The sequence below is a fragment of the Contarinia nasturtii genome, unplaced genomic scaffold (genome assembly GCF_009176525.2).
Source record: "Contarinia nasturtii isolate CC-2019 unplaced genomic scaffold, AAFC_CNas_1.1 Cnas_scaffold_493, whole genome shotgun sequence".
NCBI lineage: Eukaryota > Metazoa > Arthropoda > Insecta > Diptera > Cecidomyiidae > Contarinia > Contarinia nasturtii.
In genome coordinates, this window is record NW_022197846.1 from 3,024,694 (window position 1) to 3,050,149 (window position 25,456).

General features: G+C 34.4%; 4 protein-coding genes across 5 annotated transcripts; 2 read left to right on the forward strand and 2 right to left on the reverse strand.

The window, feature by feature from the left end:
- Positions 1-425: 425 nt before the first annotated feature.
- LOC116339038 (PTB domain-containing adapter protein ced-6) lies at positions 426-14,873 on the forward strand. Of its 2 annotated transcripts, none has more exons than XM_031764646.1 (9): positions 426-1,292; positions 7,641-7,883; positions 11,074-11,238; positions 11,330-11,418; positions 11,489-11,635; positions 11,702-11,949; positions 12,598-12,969; positions 13,048-13,148; positions 13,409-14,873. In XM_031764646.1, exons 2-9 carry the CDS (start codon positions 7,737-7,739, stop codon positions 14,021-14,023), a joined length of 1,884 nt encoding a protein of 627 aa, XP_031620506.1. In that variant the 5' UTR covers positions 426-1,292; positions 7,641-7,736; the 3' UTR covers positions 14,024-14,873. The 2 variants fall into 2 exon arrangements, with proteins under 2 accessions (XP_031620506.1, XP_031620507.1); XM_031764647.1 differs by having other exon boundaries at positions 429-1,292; positions 14,627-14,873.
- LOC116339039 (serine--pyruvate aminotransferase, mitochondrial) lies at positions 7,929-10,022 on the reverse strand. The gene is made up of 5 exons (XM_031764648.1): positions 9,548-10,022; positions 9,104-9,462; positions 8,733-8,984; positions 8,407-8,655; positions 7,929-8,295 (listed from the first exon to the last, which is right to left on the reverse strand). The coding sequence occupies exons 1-5, from the start codon at positions 9,731-9,733 to the stop codon at positions 8,139-8,141; spliced, it is 1,203 nt and encodes a 400-aa protein (XP_031620508.1). The 5' UTR covers positions 9,734-10,022; the 3' UTR covers positions 7,929-8,138.
- Positions 14,874-16,781: 1,908 nt separating the features above from the next.
- On the forward strand, positions 16,782-21,170 carry LOC116339265 (probable RNA helicase armi). The gene is made up of 7 exons (XM_031765041.1): positions 16,782-17,191; positions 17,296-18,532; positions 18,619-19,342; positions 19,497-20,102; positions 20,193-20,486; positions 20,560-20,849; positions 20,926-21,170. The coding sequence occupies exons 1-7, from the start codon at positions 17,005-17,007 to the stop codon at positions 21,056-21,058; spliced, it is 3,471 nt and encodes a 1,156-aa protein (XP_031620901.1). The 5' UTR covers positions 16,782-17,004; the 3' UTR covers positions 21,059-21,170.
- Positions 21,171-22,006: 836 nt separating this feature from the next.
- Positions 22,007-23,072, reverse strand: LOC116339301. Its single transcript, XM_031765099.1, has 2 exons — positions 22,901-23,072; positions 22,007-22,523 (listed from the first exon to the last, which is right to left on the reverse strand). The coding sequence occupies exons 1-2, from the start codon at positions 23,070-23,072 to the stop codon at positions 22,126-22,128; spliced, it is 570 nt and encodes a 189-aa protein (XP_031620959.1). The 3' UTR covers positions 22,007-22,125.
- Between the last annotated feature and the right edge of the window lie 2,384 nt (positions 23,073-25,456).

The following is a 25,456-nucleotide window of genomic DNA, read 5'->3' on the forward strand; positions in this document are numbered from 1 at the left end:
ATCACTACCATCTTCAGTATACACATTCTCTATATAGACACACACTCTCAATTATAATATAGCAACAAACATGCACATACACATCACTTCATAACGTGCTCGATAATGCTAATGCACACGACGAAATATTTAAACTGTCCTATGTAAATGTGGTGGCGAGAGAGAAATATGCTGGCATTACCGTATACACATCACATCGATATTGTATTTCAAATATGATTACAACCACTTGTACACACCGATCAACAAATAAATGTCGAAAGTATCATTCTCTCTCTCGCCATCCGTACACATACAGAAACAGGCACACATCCACACATACCACACATTTCGAACATGTATACAATAACAAAGAGCGCAACAAAGCAAAAGCAAAAAAGATGGAATAATGTTATAAACGATCAACAGGTTTAAATTATTTGTGTTTCATCTGCAGTCTTGTTTAGTTTTTCGTTAAATGTAGATGCATGTAGAGAACAGAACGTATCTAAAAGTTGAATTTTTTAAAAAAATAAATACATAAATAAAATAAATCCAAGAGCAAAGGAGAAGTGAGAAAGTTAAACACACAACACAATATTTATATTAAATATATATTCATCGGCATTAAACGCGAATCATTTTCATGAATTCTCTTTTCAAAATTGAGAAATAAAACGAGCAAATAATTGAACAAAACGTTTAATCCGTTGTAAACTCTTGCTGAATTTGTTTTTTTTTTATTTGTGTTTTCGGTACTGTTACGTTCACTTTTTTTTCGATGTTGATTTCCTCAAAAGTTGCTATCGTGGTTTTTGTTTGATATTTGCTTTTACATCTTGTCTCGTGTGGTGTGTGTGTGCTTGTGTTTGTTTAACTAGTTTCCTCATTCAATCTTGCATTGTTGAGGTGAAAACGATAAAAGGAACAGAATTAAAGAAGAGACACATAAAAAAATTATAACAACGAACTGACAATTACAAACCAAAATCGAACGATTGTCAATTAGAATCGAATGCTGATTAGAATCATTGTTACAGAGAAAAAAAAATCCACTTCTACCTCATAATCGAAGAGTGTATCGATTCGGTGTGTTAGGCAATTATAAAACGTTCAATCGTTACCATTGAGTGCTCTTCTGGAGACGATTCAAGTGCGACAATAAATCGCGATATTAAATTGTTCTTGGGTTTTTTTTCTTCTTGTGTGTGACCGACGAGAGAACGAGAAAGATTTCAATTGTTCCTGTGTGTACGTTTAAGAGATCGTGCGTTTCTTTCTTTTGTATACCTTTTTTTTCTTCCATCAAACGAGTAAGTCATCATCTAATGTTTTACGGCTTGCAATTGCGCCGCCGATAATTTTAGCAATTGAATAATTATGACATGACGATTTTAATGTTCGACATCTTTCATTTATTTGATTTAGATTTTGTATATGTGTTTTTAGTTTTCGTTTGCATTTAACAAAACGTAATTTGTAATTTAAAGTGCCAACCACCACACAACAAACACGATATTTGGTCACACATTTGCAACAACGAGTACATAAATTGTTTGTTGTTGTTTTTTTTTATTTCATTTAATTTTTATGTTTTCATAATTTTAAAATTGCTGCATTCACGACGTAATACTAAATCATGAAACGAAATAGAATGAGGTAAATCTGAAAATTACAATCATGCACGGAGCAATGCGTGTTTTGCGTATCTCCGTTATAGTCTTGTATGGTGCAGCCCGGACAGTGCCTATCTTACTCTCTCGGTGAGCTGCTCGTTGTTGCGCTGCCACCGTTGTCCGTATCGATATATGTTTAGCTGACGACAAAAAAAAGATCGTTGTAAAAAAAAGAGAAAAAAAAAATCACGTCAAATTATTTGTAGTGTTAATAGAAACACGAACGGGCGATTGTATGAAAGCTTAAAAGCCGCACGAAATTACATACAAAAAAAGACCTTTTTTTTGCGAACGTGGTGTACTATTGGGTATGAGAGAATTTTATCTTTGTCAAAAAGTTGAGAAAGAAAAGAAACCAACAACAATCAACAGAAGAAAAAAATCTCACATTGCAGCAACAATACATTAAGACTTTCATTCGCCAATCATTTTCTGTTCTCATGAATTTCGTATAACTTGTGTGTTGGAAAAAAGTCGATCGCAACACCTGATTTCAATTTCGGACTTTGTGCACAATCACATCGGCACGCGTGCGTGTATTTATCTTAGAGAGATGCTAAACAACCATATTGAGTATTCGAAATGATTTGACAAACTTTATTCATACAACCAAGAGTACTGACCATTTTGATCATACTTTAAAAACGATAGAGAAAAGAAAAAAATTGGCAGCCATACGGTTTCGATAATCAAGGTTCCACAATCCGAAAAATTACAGACAAACTCAATCCCATTCAATCATTTTTCCGATGAATAGCCAGCGCATTTTCATTACACATCTCGTAGAATTTAGCGAAGAGTTACGTAAATTACATTTTCTACTCGGTACTTCGTGGAAAATGGATAATGAAAACGAAAGAAATTGCAAGAAGAAGAGAAAAAAAAACGTTGATATGAAATGTTCACTGTTGTGTGGTATGGTTTTTTCTCATTTTTTTCTGTTGTTTATACATGGTATACACACAAAGTGCAATAGCACTCAAAACACTCATTCCAAAAATAAGCGCATATGGAATGGATGTTTCAACAACTTTCTGAGTGTATATGATACATTTTTTTTTGTTTTTGTTTTAATTCTTCGTCCAATGAAGATCGCCCGATATTAATGCAAATGCGTTTGCGTCAAAATTTAATTTGATCAACTGTTTTTGTTATGTGCAAACTGATTCACAAGTCTCATTGTTTAGCCATCATCTCATGCTCTCGGGGTTTCTTTGAATGTCGTGAACAACGTACACAAAGGAGAGAGAGAGAAAAAAAAAACAAAGCAAAATTAAAAGAAATAGAACAACCGTCTTCGCCCATAGAGGAATAATATTCAACAATGCTTATGGGAACTAGGTTTCGAATTAGCAACAGCATCAACAACAACAATAATAATAATAGTTTAATGCATGCGCACAGGTGAAATTACTCTAAAAAATTATGAATCGAGCGCAATGCAAACATACGAATTCCAATTTCATATCGCATTGTCTGCGAGCATTCAAATAATGTGATATTTGCTTTTCTCTCTCTCTCTCTCTCTCTCTCCCTCTGTATCGATCGTGAAATTCAAATATACGGTATATTTCAAATCAAAGCATTAACTTAAACAAACACATATTTTGATATTGAAACCAAGGCTACTTGCTATTATTATACATTGCTGTGATGATTTGGTGGCAAAGTTGAAGATTGAACAATTTTCAATGGGAAGAATCAAACATATATGCATATCATAATGAATATGAATTAATAATATTTTATTTTTTTTCAAAAGACTAAAAATAAACACAAATATCGAGAGATAAAAACATAGCCGATGCGAATTCCAGTGGTCCTACATGACGATTACGATTGCGCGCACCACCCACTTTACTATAGCAATATCACCATCAAGTCTTTTTTTAATATGACGATAATGTGTAGAGAGCAAACAGATGAAAAAATAAAAATAAAATATTTCTCACTGTATGTGCGATTTACAGAGATATATATAAATATATATTGCAATATGTAATACGCGGCGTGATTTTACAAATTTATTTGTTGTTGTTGTTGGTGGTGCGGCTGCTGTTGTTGGTGTATCAAAAACCAATTGTTATTTTGTGTTGGTGTGTTTTTCAATGTTGTTTTTATATGTTTAGTACTTGTTTTATTTGGTTGTTGTTGCTGTTGTTGGAATTCGGTGTGCGCTGTTTTGTTTTGTTTCAAACACGGTATTTAATATACAAACACATTTCTGAATGCGTGATTTTGACACAGTCGCTGATTCTTTCAATGGTGCACAATGATCAAACGAAAACCAGTTTTTTTTCTCTCTTCATTCTGTCAACACACTGTTGCTGATTTCATTTCACATTGCTGCTGCTTTTTTTTATCATCATGAACAATTGAAATAAGAATGAAAAAAAAATTGCACGTTTCAATAATATGACTTTGACATCCGTGTACTATCATTCTAAACTCTCAATATATTTGAATCGTTGAGAGAGAAAAAAAAAACAATTAATTGATCTCATTTGAACACGATTTCACATAGTATCGAGACAAATTAGCTTTGAACTATCACGTAATCGGTCTGTGATTGGGTTTCGTCACTTCTACTCTTTCCGTCTATTGATGCTCACAGAAAAGAATTCTAAGAATCGATAAATTAAGCAGAACTGTAAATGTCATACGAGCACACCGTTTTCATGTTCATCTATACTTGATTGAAAATAAAAGAAATAAGGCGATTGCTTAATTAACTTTTCAAATGGCCAGAACACAATGAAGAAAAAAAAAACACAACAATAATAATAACAATTTGTATTTCTATGAACAAATCTAAAGAGAGAAGAAAACAAAAAAAAAAAAAAACACAAAACGCACAGCGTTTTTTTTCTTTTCGAGAAAAATATAAATTCATTTTCATTCCCAGAAATTGTCATTGGAATCGAATCTCGCGTATGTTGAAAAATGTGTGGAAAAATTGAGAGAAAAAGACGGAGTAATTGGTTTTGAATGGAACAAAATTGCAAAACTATAACACTTATAGAGATTGCGGTTTGCTCGGCAAAACATATACACTCGACAGACATGGAAAATGTAATGCGCGAATTGAATACAAAATGAAGGTATAAGGAAAAGAGAACGATTGACAGAAATAGAGAGAGAGAGAGCGAATGAAATATAGAGAATTGAAATATGCACACACAGAAATGGTTTGGTCACAAAGCAGCAATCCAAAATACAATGGGAAAAAGAAGAAAAATGTAGGTTAGAACAAGTTTATTGACTCATTCGCAATTCTTTTCACCAGTGCCATACAGTAAGCGATTATGGCACTTATTATTATTTGTTTTGTGCATTCTGGAGAGATATAGTCGCATTTTTTTCTGCTCTGACTTCTCATTGAATGTGTGATTTTTTTTTCTTTCCTTTCTTTATTCATAATGCGTTTGATGTTTCATTTTGTACACGTACATCCATCCATATAGCATATTGAGGGGCGAGCAATAAGTGTTTTTCTTGACACAATGTAGTAGGTAGTTTTGCTACATTACTTACGAACGCGCGCATATCTTTTTTTTCTTTCTTCTCTCTCTTCAGTTGTATTAAATGATGGTATGAGAAGGCATTTAAGCTCATGCTCATATTCCATTTCATTCATTGACATACATTATGCTGTTTGAACTAGCGGTTAGAAAGTTGGCTGCTTGCTTACTCTTGTTAATTCGTCGATATTTTCGTGCATGATTCAAGAGCAAATCAAATTGGAATTCATGGACACACACACGTGCAAAACACCGACAAATACCGCAAAATCATTTTCGTACACACATATTTTTTTCTTCGTTAAACGAAGTGAATTTGCTGTCATGAAATAAAATTAAACGATAAAAATGCAGTTCGCGGAGATAGAACTTCCGTGGCATGAGATAAAAAATCAAGCGCTCAATCGGACGAAATGCTAGTCGCCGTTAATGCATATATGTCAAGTCAACTTATAGTATAATATTTCATGGGATGCTAAAATGAAAACTGTGGTCACGACGGAACATGCATTCGGCGGAATCGAAACACAAAACGCAAATCATACTATATATAGAGATGCATATGTTTAAATGATTAAAAAAAATATATCATTGCATGGATACACCATGCATAAAGACTAAATGAAAGTGTTAACAGAAAAGAAGAAGAAGAAGAAGAAAAAAAATGACATGAAAGCAAAGTAATTGCAGTCGTCATATTTGAGGTAATATTCAATTGTATTTTAATGCGGTTGGCTATATATTTGTTTCTCTCTCTATTCTCCGACAATTCATTCAAGTGGCCAATGTCTACGTCATTTGGTAACGGTTTGTTTGCGTATACATTGTATGAAGCCGTGAAATTTGCACCAAAATGAATCATTGACTTTGAGTCTCTGGTCGTTCGATTGTTGTTATCATATAATGCGAAAAAAAATGTTGTCCACATTGGTCAAACAAATATGTTTTTCCTTATTTATTCATATTCATATTTTCTGTTTTGTTTGTCGAGCAGTTCGTTGGTTTATGTCTTTTTGCTTATTTATGTGACGTGCACGCACTAAAGTAATCAGCCTGTCAGCTGTGTGTGTATGTGTGTGTGTGAGTGTGTGAGCATCTGACGGGTGGCAGTACAAAGTGGAATTGTTTACCAATGGCTTTGTTGCGAACGACGCGCGATTTCGAATCACGTTTTTCTTTTATTTTAATTGTGCTCCTAATTATAGATACGAAGCAAAATATATATATATATATAAAAATAAAATAAATAAATATATGTATGTGCAAATCCAGTGAGACACGGAGATACACATATTGAGAAAATGAAAGTTTAAATTTAATGCGGAATTAATTATAAATTCCATTGAGTCGCACTGTGTGCATAACTTATAGGCGCATGCCGCCGCGCACATGTAATCCAATATGAATATGAACACATTGCTCTTCGAACATAATAATAATCAAATGATACAAACTGCGCAACAGAAAGCCCCTTTTAATTTTTCATCATTTTTGTTCAAATTTGCAGCTCCAAGTGTGTGTTCAATTTTTTCTTTCACTCTCTCGTTCAATTTTCTTGTATGTTTCCGTTGCAGTATCGTGTATGTTTGCGTGTGTCTTTTGATTTGTCGGTGGTGCGCAATAAGCAATAAGCAACACTCTCTCGTCTTAAATAAATATGTGATCTGGCGCAAATCTAACAGCATCGCTCGACATGTAATAACAAAGGTTATTTGGTGCTGTGTATGTGCGCTTGCTTATTTCTCTGCAAAAACGGAAAAGTACTACTTGAACTTCGTCAGATGAGAAAGAGCTTTGAAAGAGAAAACCGATGAAAATAGGCGAACGATTAAATTCAATAGGAAACTAATAGACAAAACACTTAGAAAAAACTTTGCAACAATTTTCGAACAAATATTTCATGAATGCTGTAATATTTTCACATCGTTTTGGCCACTCTGACTTGTGACTTTGATGCGGTTGATTAAATGACAGTTAATTAATCATTTTTCTATTGAAAAAGAAAGAGAGGGGGAAAGAAGAGGAAAAATTTGAATTTGAATTCATTTGTGCTTTCGCAACGAATTATTGAATTGAATATGAAGGAAAAATAATGAAACGCATTTTATTTAAATGAAAAATAAAATGCGGTTTCAATTGCGACTAAAGTTGAGTAATGTCAAGCTTTTGATTTGTAAATCGGATGAATCAAAACTGTAGTGCCGTTTTGTTCTGTCTTTTGTCCAGTATTGTTTGCAACCATTTCGAAACAAGGTGATTGTTGTAAGCAAAAAAAAACCGAAGTGAAATCTTATGGCATTCCATTTATGTTCGAACAAAATTACCAGGTCATAATTCCATAAATGTGCTATTGTTTTGCGGCGACTTTATTCGCTTGCCGATGACAAAATGTGATACCACACATTTTTTTACGGGTAGTCAAATTATATCGATTTTTTAATATTTTTTTTGTTGTTTCTTGCAGGACACGTTCACGTTTTGATTATTCTTCTGAGATTGTATATACATTTAAAACGTCAAACTGGCGACCGAAACGAAGAAAACTAAACCATCGCAAGCGATGTCAACGCTCATGTTTTGGAATAAGCAAAACGGTAACGCAAACCAAAACGGCAGTGAGAATGGCTCGTCTGGAAAGAATGGAAAGAAGACGTGGCTACATTCGCCCGAGTCATTGATGAACGGACACGTTGCCTATCTAGTCAAAGTAAGTACAAAACACTACACACCGGTTCGACTCAAATCGATTTCATTTACATTTTATTTTATTTATTTTTTTCATTCACTTCTACATGAGCGCTTCTACTCAACGCTTTTTATTTCAAATATTTACTGAATTCCTAGATTTCAAATCCATTTAAAAATATGTAAATACAATATGAGTAAACTTAGAGTTGGGCGATGTCGTGAGTTTGACACCAGCTTCATTTGTTCGTTATAATAAAACTAATTAATGGCTGCTTCAAAGATTTGAAAGTGTGCGGATATTTCTCATGGCCTCTCTCAGAACATTCAATGCGGTTGCAACATAATCTGACCTTGCATTTTCTCCCATAAGACCAATGCGAATAATTTGTCCAGCAGTTGGACCCAAGCCACCGGCAATCTCAACCGCATAACTGCCAACAAAAAAAAAATGATTGAAACATATGCATGAATACAATTTATTATGTCAATTAATAAAACATTGACACTTAATTAATGCACAACCATTTTAAAATAACACATACTCATTTGCACCGATGTCAACAATTCGCTTCCAGTCAACTTCTTTTGGAATTTTTATCGATGTTATTGTTGGCAAACGATATGTTGCATTTTTCACATACAACTCCATTCCAAGCTGTTTCAATCCATTGTGCAATTCGGTCGATGCTTTTTGATGACGATCGATAACTTTGTCCAATCCCTCTTTGCATACAGCAGCCAAAGCTTCGCGTAAACCATACAATAATGTAGCTGAAATTGTATGATGATAGCTGTGCAAAATAAACGAAAATAATTCAATAAATGTACTAAAATTTTATAGAATTGTCAATATCGATTGAGTACGTACATTCTTGGTTTATTGAAACAATTCCAATAATCTGACAATAGCATAATGTCCCAATAGTAAACGGGCACCTTATGATGACGTTGTAAAACTTTTCGAATTGCACGTGCATTGAATGAGATGGGAGCAAGGCCCGGCGGTGCCCCAAGTACTTTTTGCGAGCCAGTGTAAACGACATCAACCTTCCATTTGTCCATGAAAAATGGCGTACCGCCCAGAGATGCAACTGTATCGACAACCAACAAACAGTCATATCTGAAACAGACGTGTACAACAACCCGAATGTTTAGTTAGTCATATCATTGTTCATTGTTTCTATTAGTACAGCTGGCTAGTAATTAAATGATATGATACCGCAATTTCTTACAACTTACTTTTGGCATAAATCACCAAGACCTTCAATCGGTTGCAAGACACCAGTCGATGAATCGCCTTGTGTAACAAAGAATATTTTTGGCTTGTGCACTTCAAAATATGCATTAAGTATATCCATGGTAAGAATTTCATCGTTGCCAGTCTCAACGTAACGAACATCAGCACCGTATCGTGTTGCCATATCTCCAGCTCGTCTACCCCATAATCCAGTCACACCGCACAGCACAACGTCACCCTCTTCAATTAAATTACACAATGCCGCTTCCATCCCACCGTGGCCGCTTGCACTGATGCACAATGTCAAGGGATTGCTGGTTTGAAATACATATTTCAATCCATCTTTTATGTCATCCATAATCTGTGTGTATGTGTGCGCGCACAATAACGTGGAAAATGTGGAGCAAATTAATTTTAATTTGTTGTGTGAATGGGAAATTTCTCACCTTCAATGTTTCTGGATGCAAATGACCCATCATAGGTAATGACAATGCTTTTAGCACATCACTTGGTGGATTTGATGGTCCAGCGCCAAGCAAACGTTTCTCTTTTACAAACATTGGCTGCATCAAACTCACTGGCACCGGAATATCAAATTCACATGACGATTTTGCTGCTTTTTTACACGCCATTTTACTTATCTTTTCTTAATTTCACACTTTCTTTTTCACAGCAAAAATTCCACTTTATTCCAGAGTATTATTATTTTCCGTCGTCGTCGTTGTCTTCTTCTTTTGTGCACGTTTTCTCTCTCTCTCTCTCTCTCTCTGTCTCTCTCACTCTCTCTCTCTCTCGATTGGAAACACGCTGATTATTTGAAATTTACTGTAATGCGAACAAATGATCCGTCTACAAAAATGCAAATAATTAAACAGTGTTTCGTGACCACTTTGTCGTAATTTCAATCAACGTTTGAACACAAACCAAGGCTTTTTATATAGCTAGACTCAATTTTTATCAGTAATAATAACTGATAGAGTCGAAAATAAGAAAACGTAAGACACAAGTAAAAAGTGTCTCTTTTGGTTTTCCTGTATTATACAGGACATATGCTTACATCACCAGTACACAGAAAACCAAACTGATAACAACAAAATGTATTCTAATGATGCTTTCCATATTATTCAATAAATTATCGTACAAAACAAATATATAAAAAAGCGGTAACAAAAAATTATTGTTATTATGATTACAAAGCAGAAACTAGATTTTTGTTAGTATATGAAATTGAACGATTCGAAATGCGCTTTGTACACACAGTTGCGATAAGATTACACTCAAATGAATCAACATTCACTACGAACAACAACAATCGGAAACCACACTTTCCGTGATGTTTGTTTTAAAAAGATAATAAAATAAAGCTGAACTCAGCACTCGCCGATTCTTTATTGAACTAACAAGGGGTGGATCACCAATTTTTTTCTCTTCACATTCACATTAAATGATTGAAATACATGTGATTCATCAAGTGTGTCACAAATAATCAATAAATATTGATTAGTTTTATACACCCATTTTTACACGTCATACAGAGATCAAGTGCTTCAAAATCTCATTCAAATTCAATAATTATTTTACATATTTTAAAATGTAATTACCGAGGCTGTACCGAGATATTCCTCAATTAAATGTTTATAACTTTGCTTAAACTCATGAAATTCTCACTTGTTTTCGGCAAAATTTCTTGTGCGGTTTTAAACGGAAATACGGAAATTTCCGTTATATAAATCATGAAACATAAAATTGGAATTGTTCTTGATAATACCGGCTTTAGTGGACAGGAACATAAAAAAAACCAATTTGTATTTCTAGATTTTTCTCGACTCTTTAAATCCCTTCGATCAACGTTGAGAGATAAAAAAAAATCTGAATTTATTGTCCCGGCTATCGTGTGCCATAATAAAGTTTTGTATTTTTCCAATAGCAATAATAGATGTTATTAAAATCGTTTATGCACATTTATTTACAGTTTTTGGGCTGCACTCCTGTTGATCAAGCGAAAGGTATTGAAACCGTTAAAGATGCAATTCGACGATTGCAATTTTCACAGCAGATGAAAAAAGCAGAATCTGGATCGAATGTTAAGACGAAAAAGGTCGAAATAACCATAAGCGTCGATGGAGTAGCTATTCAAGTAAGTTTTTTTCTTCACTTTTTGCGACGTAGATTACTAAATTGAGCAATCAAAATGCAATGATAACCCTTTATTTAATTCCCATTTACAGGAACCACGTGGAACGAAGATATTGCATCAATTTCCATTGCATAATATTTCATATTGTGCTGACGAAAAGGGTGTGAAGAAATTTTTCAGGTTAGTTAGTTTTCTACATCAAATCATGCATAAATCTGATTGTTTCGTTGTTCTTTTGCATTTTTAATAGTTTCATAGCTAAAAATAGTGCATCCAGCAATAATGATTCAACTGATCGTACAGCGGAGGAGACGCACGAGTGTTTTGTATTCATCTCAAGCAAATTGGCATCGGACATCACATTGACCATTGGTCAAGCATTTGAATTAGCCTACAGGTATGAAAGACAAAGAAAACTTCAAATATAAATTTTATCAAAATGTATCCGTTTATTTTTGTGTAGGCGCTATGTCAACGAAAGTGGAAAAACAACAGAGGTGGCAAAGTTGCAATCTCAAAACAAGTATTTGGAGCAAAAAATCGAGGCATACTGTCAGCGATTGAAAGATTTGGCCGAGATTCTGCCAAAGAGTGATCTTGATCGCTTATTGATGCGTTACGGCGTTCGTGATATTTTGGATTTGCCACAACAAGAGAACGGCATTGGTAATCATGTTGCAAATATCAATGGAAGCAACACTCCAGATTTAGGTAGCGTATTCAATGTTTTTTTCAGAGTATCATGATTTGCTGCTGCTCAGCATATAGCTGAGAGCTGAGAAATGCTGAACTCGTGCGGCTAACTCATACGAAACGGATGCACGATACATATTCCCCTTTCGCTTCGTATATGCTGCCGTTGACGCTATTGCCGGTACAACGGTAACACACTATACCAGTGAACATACGAAGTGGAAGGGGAATATGTATCGTGCATCTGTTTTGTATGCGTTAGACGTACACTTTCAGAATATATGAAAGACTGAGAGCAAAAACAGCACGTCGCATCCCATCTCTTGCTTTCACTTACGTAGGCAAAATAACGAGGGATGCGATGTGATGTTTTTCTCGCAGCTTCTCATATGTCGGTTGCAACACAATTTCAAACTCAACTGGTTACTAAGTTTTGAGTTTTGAATTGAACATCCAATCAACTGTTTATAACCGTTTAAACGGGGAGAATGCATGTGTGCGTGCATCCGTTTCGTATGCTTTAGCCGCACGAGTTCAGCATTTCTCAGCTCTCAGCTATATGCTGAGCAGCAGCAAATCATGATACTCTGGTTTTTTTTTTTTAAATTAAATGTATTAAACCAAAAAAAACTCATAATTTCTTTCTTTTTTTTTAAACTGCCACAGGAATTGATGTGTCATCGCCAAATAATGATGATCAGCTATTGATAGAAACATCTGATAAGCATTTTGCACCGATTGTTCCACCAAGAAATTTGCAAAGCCAAATAAGCTCAACGCTGGACGCATTGAAGCCATCGGTTGGCACAAAACTTGAAGGACTTTTATTGAATTCCGATTCGGATAGTGATTTTGATCCGCGTGCCGATGAAAATGACATTTTCGCCACCGAGAAGAATTCGTCGGAATCATTCTTTGGATTTGAGCCACCAAAAACAACAATGGGTCAACAATTATTTACGATGAACGCCAATTCAATGATGAACGGCTCAACAAATGGCAATCTCAACAATGGAGCCGCCAAAACAACACCGTTGTGTTAGTATCAATGAAATTTGATTGAGAAAAAAAATTAATAAACGTAAAAATAATCAGATGATATTCATTCATTCACAGTGGCTCCACCGCCCAAGGCAACGATTCCACGGCGCAATGGTAATGTGACAACAAATCAAGATCTGTTCGGTTCAACGCCATTCGATTCAAGTCCATTTGATGTAAGTATCATATACATACAACGTAATCATTTTTTCATGATTCTTTCAAATGCTCACCGTTGAATAATTGCATGCAACTCGATTCGATTGATCTTTTTTTCTTCTTAATTCTATTGTAAATATGATTTTATCTTTGACTAACACACTTTTATTATTACCACTACTAACTTGCATGAATTTGCTCATAAACGAATGAAATTTTTTGAATTTTTGCACCGTAAATCAACAAATGCACAACTTCACTACTATATGTAATTTAGGTTCAGAAAGAGGAGACGATGTCAGAGAATTCGTTGCCAGCAACATTGGGTAGTGCATTTACATTGCATGACGATTTAAGTTTTGAGAGTGTATTACAACAATCGACCGCATCAACTCATCAAAATCCATTCAATGATTCAGTGGCATCAGCATTTTGCGAACCAAGTACAGTAAACGCTCAGTACACGGCCACACCGAAAAAAGAATTTGAATTTTTGTCAACAAATAATGAGAATCTTAATGCAATATTTAATAGCTATAAAGCATCACCGTCACCATCGAACATGAGCGAAATAGTAAATGGTGGTGGTATGGGCGCCCAAAAACCAGATGAAATTGAAAAAAATCCATTTTCATTGGCCAACGAAAAAAGCGCATGGAATGAATTGAATGCATTAGATTTGAGCCGACTACAACTCGATGTTGATGATAAATCAAGTATTTTTGCAAATTCGGAACAATTGAACGAGAAAAAAACTGAGACCAAAAAGGAAATTCCGGCTGATTTATTTGCAGATGTTGCTATGGGACTATTCAACGAATTCAATAATACACGACACAAAAATCATGAATTTTTTAATAAAATTTCTGGTTTTGATGCTGTTCGCACATAAATTCGAACCAAACCGATTGCGAATGGCAGGAGCAAGAAAGATAGAAAGAGAGAGCCAGAGGAGGTGGAGAGAAACGATCAACGTTTTATTAAAATGCAATATTCATAACACACATATATATATACATCTAAATGTAATAGTAACTGTAGTTTATCTTAAAGGTATTATCGATTTGGTTTGATGTAAGGTGATGGTCACGAAAATACTTTAGGACGTAGCAAATCATGCATTTTTGGTGATAATTATGGTTTTGATTGCACCCAGCACTTATTTCCTTTTTGTGTAACCTCGCAACTGAGTACGATCCTCTTTCACACTTTCCAAGTAGCATGACCAAAACGATCACTGCACGAATACACGACTCTCTGATTTATAATTTAAACAAAAAAAAAAATAATAGATATACTCATAAATTAGCCTAAAACAAATGTATTGGATTTGGTTTCTCGTAACAACTTAGACTTGCAATTTTTTTTCCTCTTCTGTCACTTCTTTTAAATTGCCACCGTGTAATTATCCATTTGGATGTAACAAAATTGGCATGTTGAGTTGTAGCCAAGAACATTTTCATCTATTCTATTATTTTCTTATTTATATAATTAGACGACCAACAACAAATTGGGGCTCATAGATGATTTTACACTCGAAAGCCTAGATCCACTCAGAAAGTAGATAACTGTTGAATGTGAGTGTTGCGGTGACGCAGTGAAAGCAATCAAATAAATAAATCAAATCCAGCATTTGTCGAGTGGTTAGTCGCTGCCATTGAAAAGCGTTCCATTTCGAAGAATTTTTATTTTTCAACTTCAAAATGAGTAAGCGAAGTAGTAATAGCCTTGAAGGTCATTTAAGTGTGCATTTTCTTCTTTATAAATTATAAAAAAAAAAAAATTAATGAAATCTTTTAAGTAAAATATTCTTGGCTCAATTATTGAGAAATGGTCAATTTTACCCAACAGAGAGCGAGGTACATTTCATTTTGATTTTATCCACACTCTCTGTGGCTATTTTTAAAACAACAACAAAAATAAACAATTATAATCACATGAAATGTTATTTAATAGGAAGTGAACAGAAGCATATAAATATATATATACATAAAAAAAAGTCAAAAGTGATATACACGTATAATATATAACAAAAAAAATGTGAAAACAAAACAGCAAAATATTCGTTTACACACACACACACACACTATTGAAATGAGTTCAATTATTTTTATTGTATTAGCAAAGGTGAAATATGATTGTTATGAAACTCTGCTTATTGTATTAGTCGTTATCGATTGGACTTTGCATATGTATATTCGACCCATTTTGGTGTACCTTTTATTTTTGTCATATTCTGCACTGTCTGTATGAGAACATCAATAAATATATTTGTATTAAATAAATTCAATGTAATTTCATAAGCTGCAGTCTCTTTTCAGAGCCTAACCAATTCCTTTTACCCAATTGACAACGGTCAATAATCAACATAAAAAGCATACAATGATTTTCCTCGAAATTTGCAAATAAAAATAAACACAACTGACCTTTGCAATACATTTAAATAGTGTACTGTTTAATTTACGAAATTCCAATAAAAAAAAACATCAATGATAGCTAGAACTATATATAAAACACAGAGAAATAAATTATTTAAATTAAAGAAAAAAAAAACATTTATTAGATGATGAAGAAAAAAAAACATATGAAATACTATATACTGCAATAATAATTGTTATCAATAAAAAGATATTGTTTTTATAAATCGAAAGAAAATATTTTAAAATAGGAGCTTCATTTACACAGAATTATGTATATAAAAATATCTATATTAAAAAGTTGCATATTTATAAAGATGAAAATAAATAATAAAAATTAGAACAACAAATAAATTGTCTTTTTTGTTTTTAGGATATCGTGCGTCATAAAAACTTCAACTTTAGTTGACGTAAAATCTTTTTAGAAATTATGGTATCTCTGTTACTATACTTGACGTCGGTTCTGAGTGGAGTGTGTTTATCTTAATGGAGGCCTAGAAAACAGTGTTTGGCAAAGATATCTTTATCTGAAGATATCTGAAAGATATCTTGCCTAAGACATTATCTATTATTTATCTAGATAATGAAGAACAAAATAACTAATAATCTAATATTTATCTAGATTTTCTAATTTTGGTTGCTATCTATCTACGAAAAAAAGATATTTTTAAGAGTTTTTAAAGTGTTCAATGGAATCACGAATAAAATTAATAACTGTAATAGAAAAATAATCTAGTAGAAAATTTGTCAAACACCTTTCTCAATGCCCATTGTGCAAAAATCAAGAGTTGACAAAAATAGAAAATTCACATTGTCGAACTGGCAACGCAAAGAGCAAGATAAGAAATTTCGTACACAACAAAGGACGCATGGATTAAAACATTTTAGATTTTCGCTGAATGAATTTCTCCTTTAAGAGGTAATTTGATAAATCCAGAACAAATCAATGCATAAACACGTTCTCCGAACGGAACAAATAATTGTGCAAAATGATTTTTATATTGCACAAATATACGGCTGTGTATTCATAATTGAACAGCGTAAACACGCTCTCAGTCCCATGCGCATCTGATGAATTGTGTGCCGCTATTGTATCCGCATATAGTGGTGTGAGTGTTTGTTTGAATGCGAGAGCAGTGTGTGTTAAGCGGCATTTGTGTGTTTTTCTTTCTCTCTTTCTTTTATTCTAACCTAACACTTTTGCATGAACATGCTTTTCAATTGGGACATGGTGTGTGTAATCTGAACCGTGACATTTGCATCGCATTAAACAGAGTTGTATTATTTTTCAACACAATTTTCGTCAATTGTTTGATTCTGTTTACGATACGAGCTATTTGAAAACGGCAAAAAGTGTTTTATACTTGTCACAGTATTCTAAAAATTCTACAAACCAAACGAAAACAAATTGAATTAATTTCATACCGATCGTCTCAATCGAGCCAACAAGTAAAAAATGTACATTGCCAACTATTTGTACAATAAATGTTTAGCGCCACAGCCAACAAGAGATCAATATGTTCGCGAATATCAAGCGATTTTAGAAAAAATCAAAACATTGGGCAATGAAGATGAAGCTGGCGAACAAAATCATCATGTTGAGGAGTCATATATGCCAGACGCCGAATTTTTTCGTTACAAAGGTAAATTTTGTATACTTTGTTTCATTTTCGGATAGCAAAAGATTCGAGTGATACTAAAATGTTAGGCATAATTTACGTTTTACGATTGTTGACTTCACTTTCAGGCAAAGTGACTCATCTTTACAGTGACGGTAATGGTCGTATCGATGGCAAATATATGCTCACTAGTGGATCAATGGCAAATAAAAAATTGAAGATTGGTGATTGGGTGATATGTACGGCACGTAAAATATCCGACGATCAGCCAATTGTTATTTACAAAATTGATTCAGTTGAAGAAGAATACTGGGACGCGACATTAGCAGACATCGATGGTACCAATAAAAATAGTGCGATTCCATTAAACACATGCTTAAGAGTACTGAGAGGTGAAATAAAACAGAAATTTAATGGTGAAATTGTGATTGATACACGCCCTGAAACGCCACAACCGATTAAAATTCTTATCAGCGAATCGGAATGTACATTCAATCCAATGGCTGGTGATCAAGTCGAAGTTGAAGCACTGTTTGGAATAAATCGTGAAAATCCATCGGAATGTACTGTATTTGGATATTATGGGATGAAAGCAAATGAACGAAAAACCGTTACAGGTGAAATAACTGCGTTCAAAAAAAAATTGAAGTACGGATTAATCGATAACAAGTATATATTTTACGTCGATATTTTGCAACATTCGGACAATCAAAAACAAAATGCCGTGCCAAACGAAGGTGATACCGTTGTGGCTGAAGTTATTTCAAGCCTTCAAAAGCCTGACTACGGAGAATTCTTCTTTCGTTGTATAAAAATTACAAAGATCTCATCCAATAAAAGCAAAAATGCCACCTCATCATCACTCGAAAACAATGACACGGAAATTGTTGAGTCAGATGATGAAATTGATTGTGAAGATGCTGGCATAGTTTTCACCCGGAGTGAATCATTGAGCGTGGTATTGGACGGATCGAAAGAGAAAAAATACATCGAATTGACTGCCACAAATGTATCAGATCGTACACGGAAAATTTCACCAGCCAAATTTCAAAATCAAATCCTTGCATCACAACTCGAATGCGACGAACTCTATAGACCACACGATATTCGGCCAGGTGATCGTTATGTCTATAAAATCAATTTAATTGGTATTCTTACCGGTGTGTTTAAAGTTAAAATTGATTTTAAAATCGACAACAAGTATTCAGTGCGTCGATGTTTTACATTGGATGTGAAGAATGTTGAGGAAGTTGAATATGTTCGAGTTAAACAAACCAAAGCGTACACTCAAAAGATCTATACAAACAAACGAGAAATAAGCAAAGGTCAGGCTCCGATCTCATCACCTCATTTCATTGATAATAGGTAAAATAAAGTGTTTTCTTTTTATTTTCAAATTAAATCAATAAACAGTTAATTCAACATTTCTATCTTATTTTTTTTCTGTGAAGATTGGAGCGCTTCGAAGTGCCAGAAAAGTTATTTCTCGAAACAATGGCAGTCAACACATCTGCTGATTTGTATGATATGGTTGAAAGGATGTATGGTGACGTTTTCAGTTCGTTGTCAAAGAAAAATTATGCATCTTACTTTCATACATTGTTATATTTCGAAGAGGTTTTCATGCGAATTGAATTTCGAACGTACGATCAAGATCGCGGTCATTTTGTACGAGATAGAGAATATTTGGCATACGAAATGAAGAAAAACGTTTTCGAATGTCGACCATCAATTGTTATCGGTGACATGGTTTATGCGGAAAGTTTATTAAAAACCACAAACAATCAACAATATCAAGGTTACATTCATAAAATGACGAAAAATCGTTTACTACTGAAGTTCAATGATGAATTCCATAATAATTATCTTGGTGAAGATTACAAGCTTACCTTTAAATTTTCACGAACAAAATTTATGAAGTGGCACAATGCCATCGAAAGAGTTTCGAAGAAATTACTAAATACTAACTCAGGCTTCCTATTTCCAAGTTCAATAAAAACTGGCGATCGACCACAGATGCAGGTCAAGTTAATTGATGGTGAAATGATCTTGGATTATCCAAAACAAAAGATGGTATGGTTTAATCCAAAACTCAACGAAATACAAAAACAAGCCGTTGTGAATGTGTTACGGGGAGAGGTTAAAATGTGTCCATATTTGGTCTTTGGACCGCCGGTAGGTGCTGATTTAAAAAAAATGTTTTTCATTTTTAAAGATATTATCTTTAGATCATCTCAATCAGCTGCGAGTCTGCGCTGATAATATCGAAATACAATGTCCGCATTTGTCAAACAATTTGTTTTCTTTTTTTTTTTTTGTAATTTATCAGGGCACCGGAAAAACATCAACCTTAGCTGAAATTATATTGCAGCTGTACAAAAAAGGGAGTACACGTTTAATTGTTGCTGCTCCGTCAAACAGTGCTGCTAATTTGATAACAAAACTATTAGCTGATTGTGGTGCATTGAAAGCAGGTGAATTTGCTCGAATTGTTAGTCAAAATGCCATCGAACGCGAACAAATACCCGACGAACTTCGGCCACACTGTATGACAGTTGATATTGCTGCGCCAAGATCAACAGCCGAACCACAAAATCCATTTGAGAATGGCATCCGTGTGCAATGCAACTCACAAGTTATTAGTTTACATCGTATTTTGATCAGTACATGCAACACATTTGGATCATTACTATATATGAAATTTAAATCAGGTCATTTTACTCATGCAATCATTGATGAGGCTGGCCAATGTACCGAACCAGAAATCGCAATTCCGATTTCGTTGATTGACAGAGACAATGGTCAAATTATTTTGGCTGGTGATCCACACCAATTGGGACCAATCGTACTTTCGCCCATTGGCAGAAGATGTGGCTTAGATAAAAGCTTACTTTCTCGTCTGTTGGATCTTTTGCCCTATCATAAGGACGTTGGGGTAATTGGAATATTTTTTTAAATATTTATTTTCCACTTTCGACATGTGATTCAACACAATAGAGTTAATTTAACATTGTTCCAATTTCAGCGAAATGGTGGCTTTGACGAACGTATGGTAACACAACTGTTGCACAATTATCGATCTTTACCGAGTATTCTTGCAAGATACAGCAATTTATCGTATGATTCGAAATTAATTGCGAACGTTTCGGACAAAGATAGCAACGAACAAAGACTTCTTGCAAAGTTCCAGTCGAGAAATAATTCAAGTCTTAAACTAAAACATTCACCAAAATTTGGTGTCTATTTCTTGGGCATTAAGGGTGAAGACCAAAGACCAAATGACTCAACCTCATGGAGAAATCTGAGCGAAGTGAATCAGGTAAAAAAAAAACGGGTGCTTTTTTGTAAAAATATTAAATTGTTGATTGGTTGATTTTTGTTTGTTCCAAAAGGTGGCACAAGTTATAAAAGAGTTGTATGACTGTGGTCTTACCGAAGATGACATCGGAGTAATTACACCATATGCACTGCAAGTTAAGAATATCCGTCAACTTTGTGATTCATATTTTGAAGGGAAACTACCGAAAATCGGAAGCGTTGAAGAATTCCAGGGACAAGAAAGAAATGCAATCGTCATATCAACTGTTCGAGCGAATATAAAGAATGTTTCACACGATGGAAAATCTGGTCTCGGTTTTATCAAAAATAAAAACCGGTTGAATGTTGCTATCAGTCGCGCACGGTACGATTGCACACACTAACAATTGTTGATAAACCTAAGCACATAGAAAATTATATCATTTATTTCTTATTTTCAGAGCTATTCTCGTAATTATTGGTAATCCATTTGTTTTGGTTGAGGATGAAAATTGGAAACAAATCATTCATGATTGCCATATTAACGGGACATATTCTGGCTGTGAAATATCTCCACAATTACTTGAACCATGAAGACATACAAATAATGAGTCAAAAAATATTTTAAGAAAGAATTTTATTCGATTTTTCGACACAACCGAAGTATTGGAATTTAATTGTATTGAACAGAATAAATGAAAATAAAAAAAAATGTTTCTGTATTTCGATTTGAATTGTTAAAATTGAGGTTGTTCGCGTCGATTGTGTTACAATTGTAACTTAAGTTGCTTCAACTACATGATTTTGACAGTTAGGCGTTTGTGCTGTGCACTTTTGAACTTACGTCTTCGCCAGTGGTTTTATTCGACGAATTCCCGTTAAAAAATGTGATTTTTTTATCGTGATTTTTATTATTGTCGCGTATTATTGAGCGAATCACAACGGACGGCAGAACGCGCGAATGACGAAACCACTTTAGTGTGTTGAAATACATGTAATTTCCAAATTCTAACCTGGAAGGCCTCCAGCCTGTGTATGGTTGGAAAGCCCTTGGGCCATAGATCAAGAAAAAATATCAAAGTTCGAAAATCGGCCCGCCTGTCTTCAAAAGATGGTCCTTTCAAGAAAAGAGTCAAAATTCAGTTTTATGGCCATAGATGGCAATAAATGAGGTCGGTGACACCTAAAACATCAGTATTCTGATTCTAGCTAAGTGCCCAATCCGGTATAAAATAAAAAATAAAATGTAAATAATAAAATAATGAAATAAGATAAAATAAATGAATAAATAAATAAAAAATCATAAAAATCATGAAAATAAGATAAAATAAAAGATCGTGAAAGATAAATCACGAGAATGTCAAACAAGCAGCTAACAAAGATTTAATAAACGAAATCAATAAAAATAAAAATGAATTAATTTTTATTTATTTATTCACCGTTTGATCACATGATGATTAATTAATTAATTTTGAGATTCGCGAAGCCATTGCTTCAATTGAAATTTAAATGAATTAACCGACAAACCGCGGCGGATTGCTCATCTTCAGAAGAATTTTTTGGCGAATCCAATGGCATCTCAAATGTGTCGAATGTGGCTGATTCCTCATCACTCGATTGCTCCCACCGATCGTCTGGACGTTGGACATTGTCGCCGGTGACTAACTTCCGTAATATGTTTCCGGCAACGGACAAGTGTTGGTTTTCTCATCGTAGTGCCGATTTACATTTTGGATAATGGATCGCAATCGTTCGGTAATTATCGACGATGGTTGGATGTGAAATCGTGTGTAAACACGATTAATGGCGTTGATATTGCGCTCCGAACCATACATATCCAAGTGCCGGAGCATGAACCGGTAAATGGCTCGTTCGAGTGGCTTGGAGATGGTAGTTTTGCCATTGACGATCACTACCGTTTTCATTCTTGGCGCTTGCGGTGGCACTTGCTTTTCGGCCTCTGGAACACCAATAGCGTCATCGTCCGCACTTTCTTCCGCCGCAGTACTTGGGTATCGGGCGACGTCGCCACCCCGAGTAATGATGGTGCGAATCATGTCTAATTGGAAAAAATACAAAAAAAAAACATCGATAAAATTAATAACATACGATACAAGGTTCAAATCAATGATTGAACCTAACGGTCTTTATCATTGTCCATTGGATTAAATAAATTTTCCCGGAAAATGAAAATGGAAAATTCACGAATGATTTTTTTTTTTTCGATTGAACCCAATGGAAAATAATTTTAAATGATGGAAAATCGAAACCGCATATTTTTCCGTGAAAATATGCGCATTTTATCGATTTTTTTTTCACTTTTTTTCCATTTTGGCTCAATTGGTCAATAGCTGGAAAAGTTCGATAAAATTCGCAAATAATCACGGAAAAATATGCGGTTTCGATTTAAAATTATTTTTCATTCGGTTTAATTACTTTTTACTTGTTCCGCATTTTTGGCATCTCTTGCCGGCAAGTTCATCCGTCGGCGATTTTCGACCGAAAATACATTGTCGATGCGGCCACTACCGGTGGTGTTGTAGAAGCCAACATGGCGACTAATATGGCGATAAACCCGTGCATATTGTTCACTGTTCAATTTCAGCATTTTATTTGTTTTTTCGAAAAAATTTCGACGATGTGTACTGTTCGTCAGTTGTAACAACACTGAGCTCTCCATACAAAATGCACCTCTATTTATACTAATTTCCGGAAAATGAAAATGGAGAATGCACGAATGAATTTTCCGATTGAACCCAATGGACAATAATTTTAAACGATGAAAAATCGAAACCGCATATTTTTCCGTGAAAATATGCGAATTCTATCGAACTAACTTTTTGTTCCGGCACTTTACTACGGTTACCGAGGCACATCCACTTGACACACCCCGAACATATGCACCTCGTTGGAAAGGTCTTGAAGTGAGCTATCGAATGGTGCCATTTGCGGTCCAAAAATTTCGATTTGGAGTGGCCAAATTGGCCAAAAACCAAAAAGTTACCGTTCGGCCGGATACATAACGTCCATTACCTCGAAAACAAGCTCAACGATTTTTTTGAACATCCCACCGATTGTAGGCACAAGTCTGAGCTTAAAAACGCCGCATAGCTTATATCCCAGAAAATTCTTGTTTTCAAGATATGGCCTTCGATAGTGCAAAAATGGACACTTTTTCAAACAATCGCTGTGGCACCTATACTTGACATACCCAGGGCATATGCATATTCGCTGGGAAGGTCTTAAAGTAAGCTGTCGAATAATGCCAATTGCTACTTAAAAATTTCACGTGAGGGAGGTACCCTTAATCCTATGAAGTCATGTTTTGAATTGATTTTCTTGTTTGAAAGTTATCGTGTTAACAAATTGTTGCGTACAGGGTACAGGGTACGCACATACATTCGGACATCGAAAAAACGCAAGATTCGTGTTCCCTGGCCCCAAAAACACCCAGAAAACACATTTTTGATGGGTGTTAATTTTTCGACCAATTCCAATACTTTACCTTACACACTAGGTGTGTGCGGAAAAGTAATAAGTGACAAGTATATAAAGATGAAAATAACTAGATTGCTTTTCATCTTATTTGCACGCATAAGACAGACCAATATTGTTAAATATCACCACATCCAATGATAAATAAAAAGTATACGATTTTGTATTCATTCTAATGAAGAAAATTCTTTCCCTTGAGATATAATAGAATATTTGATAAAATCTGTATAATACCAAGAAATTTAAACTACCGAAAAAGCATCTTGAGAAAGGTAAGTGTAATATCAACAAAACGTTCTTTTTGCCTCTATTCTTCATTGTTCTTCTTCTTTGAATGTTGCCTCGTTGAATTTTTGTGCTGATGAATGCACATTTTCTGTTGATTTGTTCATAAAAAAATCTTGACCGATTTGCTGGTTTTGGTATACAATTTTTGAGTCCACACTGTAGATGTATTTACTTTTTTGTGAGTTCATTACTAATAATCGTAATTATCTGATCCAATTAACGATTTTCACCAATAAACTTACAAAAATGTCATAGCAATTGAATTGATCGAAGCATAAATAAAATGTGATGAACGAAACGAGCATAGTTTCAATAGCATCCAATTATATATTGATCTCACACAAATGTCAATCTATTCCGATCTGCGTATTTGCATAAACGCAAGCGGCTTGTTCTATCAACTGACACTCGATACAACAAAATGACCAATACCAATAAACATTAACTTTTTCGCGCCAAATATCGAATGTAAATTGCGTTGTTTAGTCAAAATGTGTGAGAACAGTATGACCATCAGTTTTGGGAATATTCATCTCGTTTTGATCTGTGTGTTTCTAAGTTTGATTGTGTGTGTGCACCACTTGATTACAATGTTCAGTGCCGTCATTAAATTGGTGTTATTTTCGTAACCGGCAAATAATTGATTCTTTTGTGTGTTTGTGCACCGACATCTTGAAAGTGAAAAAAAAATCGAATGACGATGTTGCAACACTTCTTAAACGATAGACGCTGACCAAAGAGTGAACCGTGAAAATTTAGTCAGTTTGGCACCATCCACTCAAAACGACGAATCATTTCAGACAATTCAACAAACAAATTCCGATATAAAGTGAATCTTAAACATTTTCAGTTATTTTGGTGAATATCGATCGAAAAAACAGAAGGCAATTTTACCAACTGAAAGCAATGATTTTTTGTGGAAGAAACAAACGAACACAGTCTTGTTTTTTATCCACAAGACTGGTTCCGTTCGTTTCTTCAACAAGAAATGATAAATTTATCATTTTGCACAATTAAAATACGCGATTGTTTATGAAAATGCAGTAAAATCAATGGTGCTTAATGTATTTGCGGGACTGAATGTTAGAATTATCACAACACCCAGACCCGCAAGTATTCGAGTAACATTGGTCCAAAGTCACATTTCATTATTTCATGCGAACAATTCCCAGATGGTGTTGAAAATATTTGGGGTTTTGTGTAGGACTA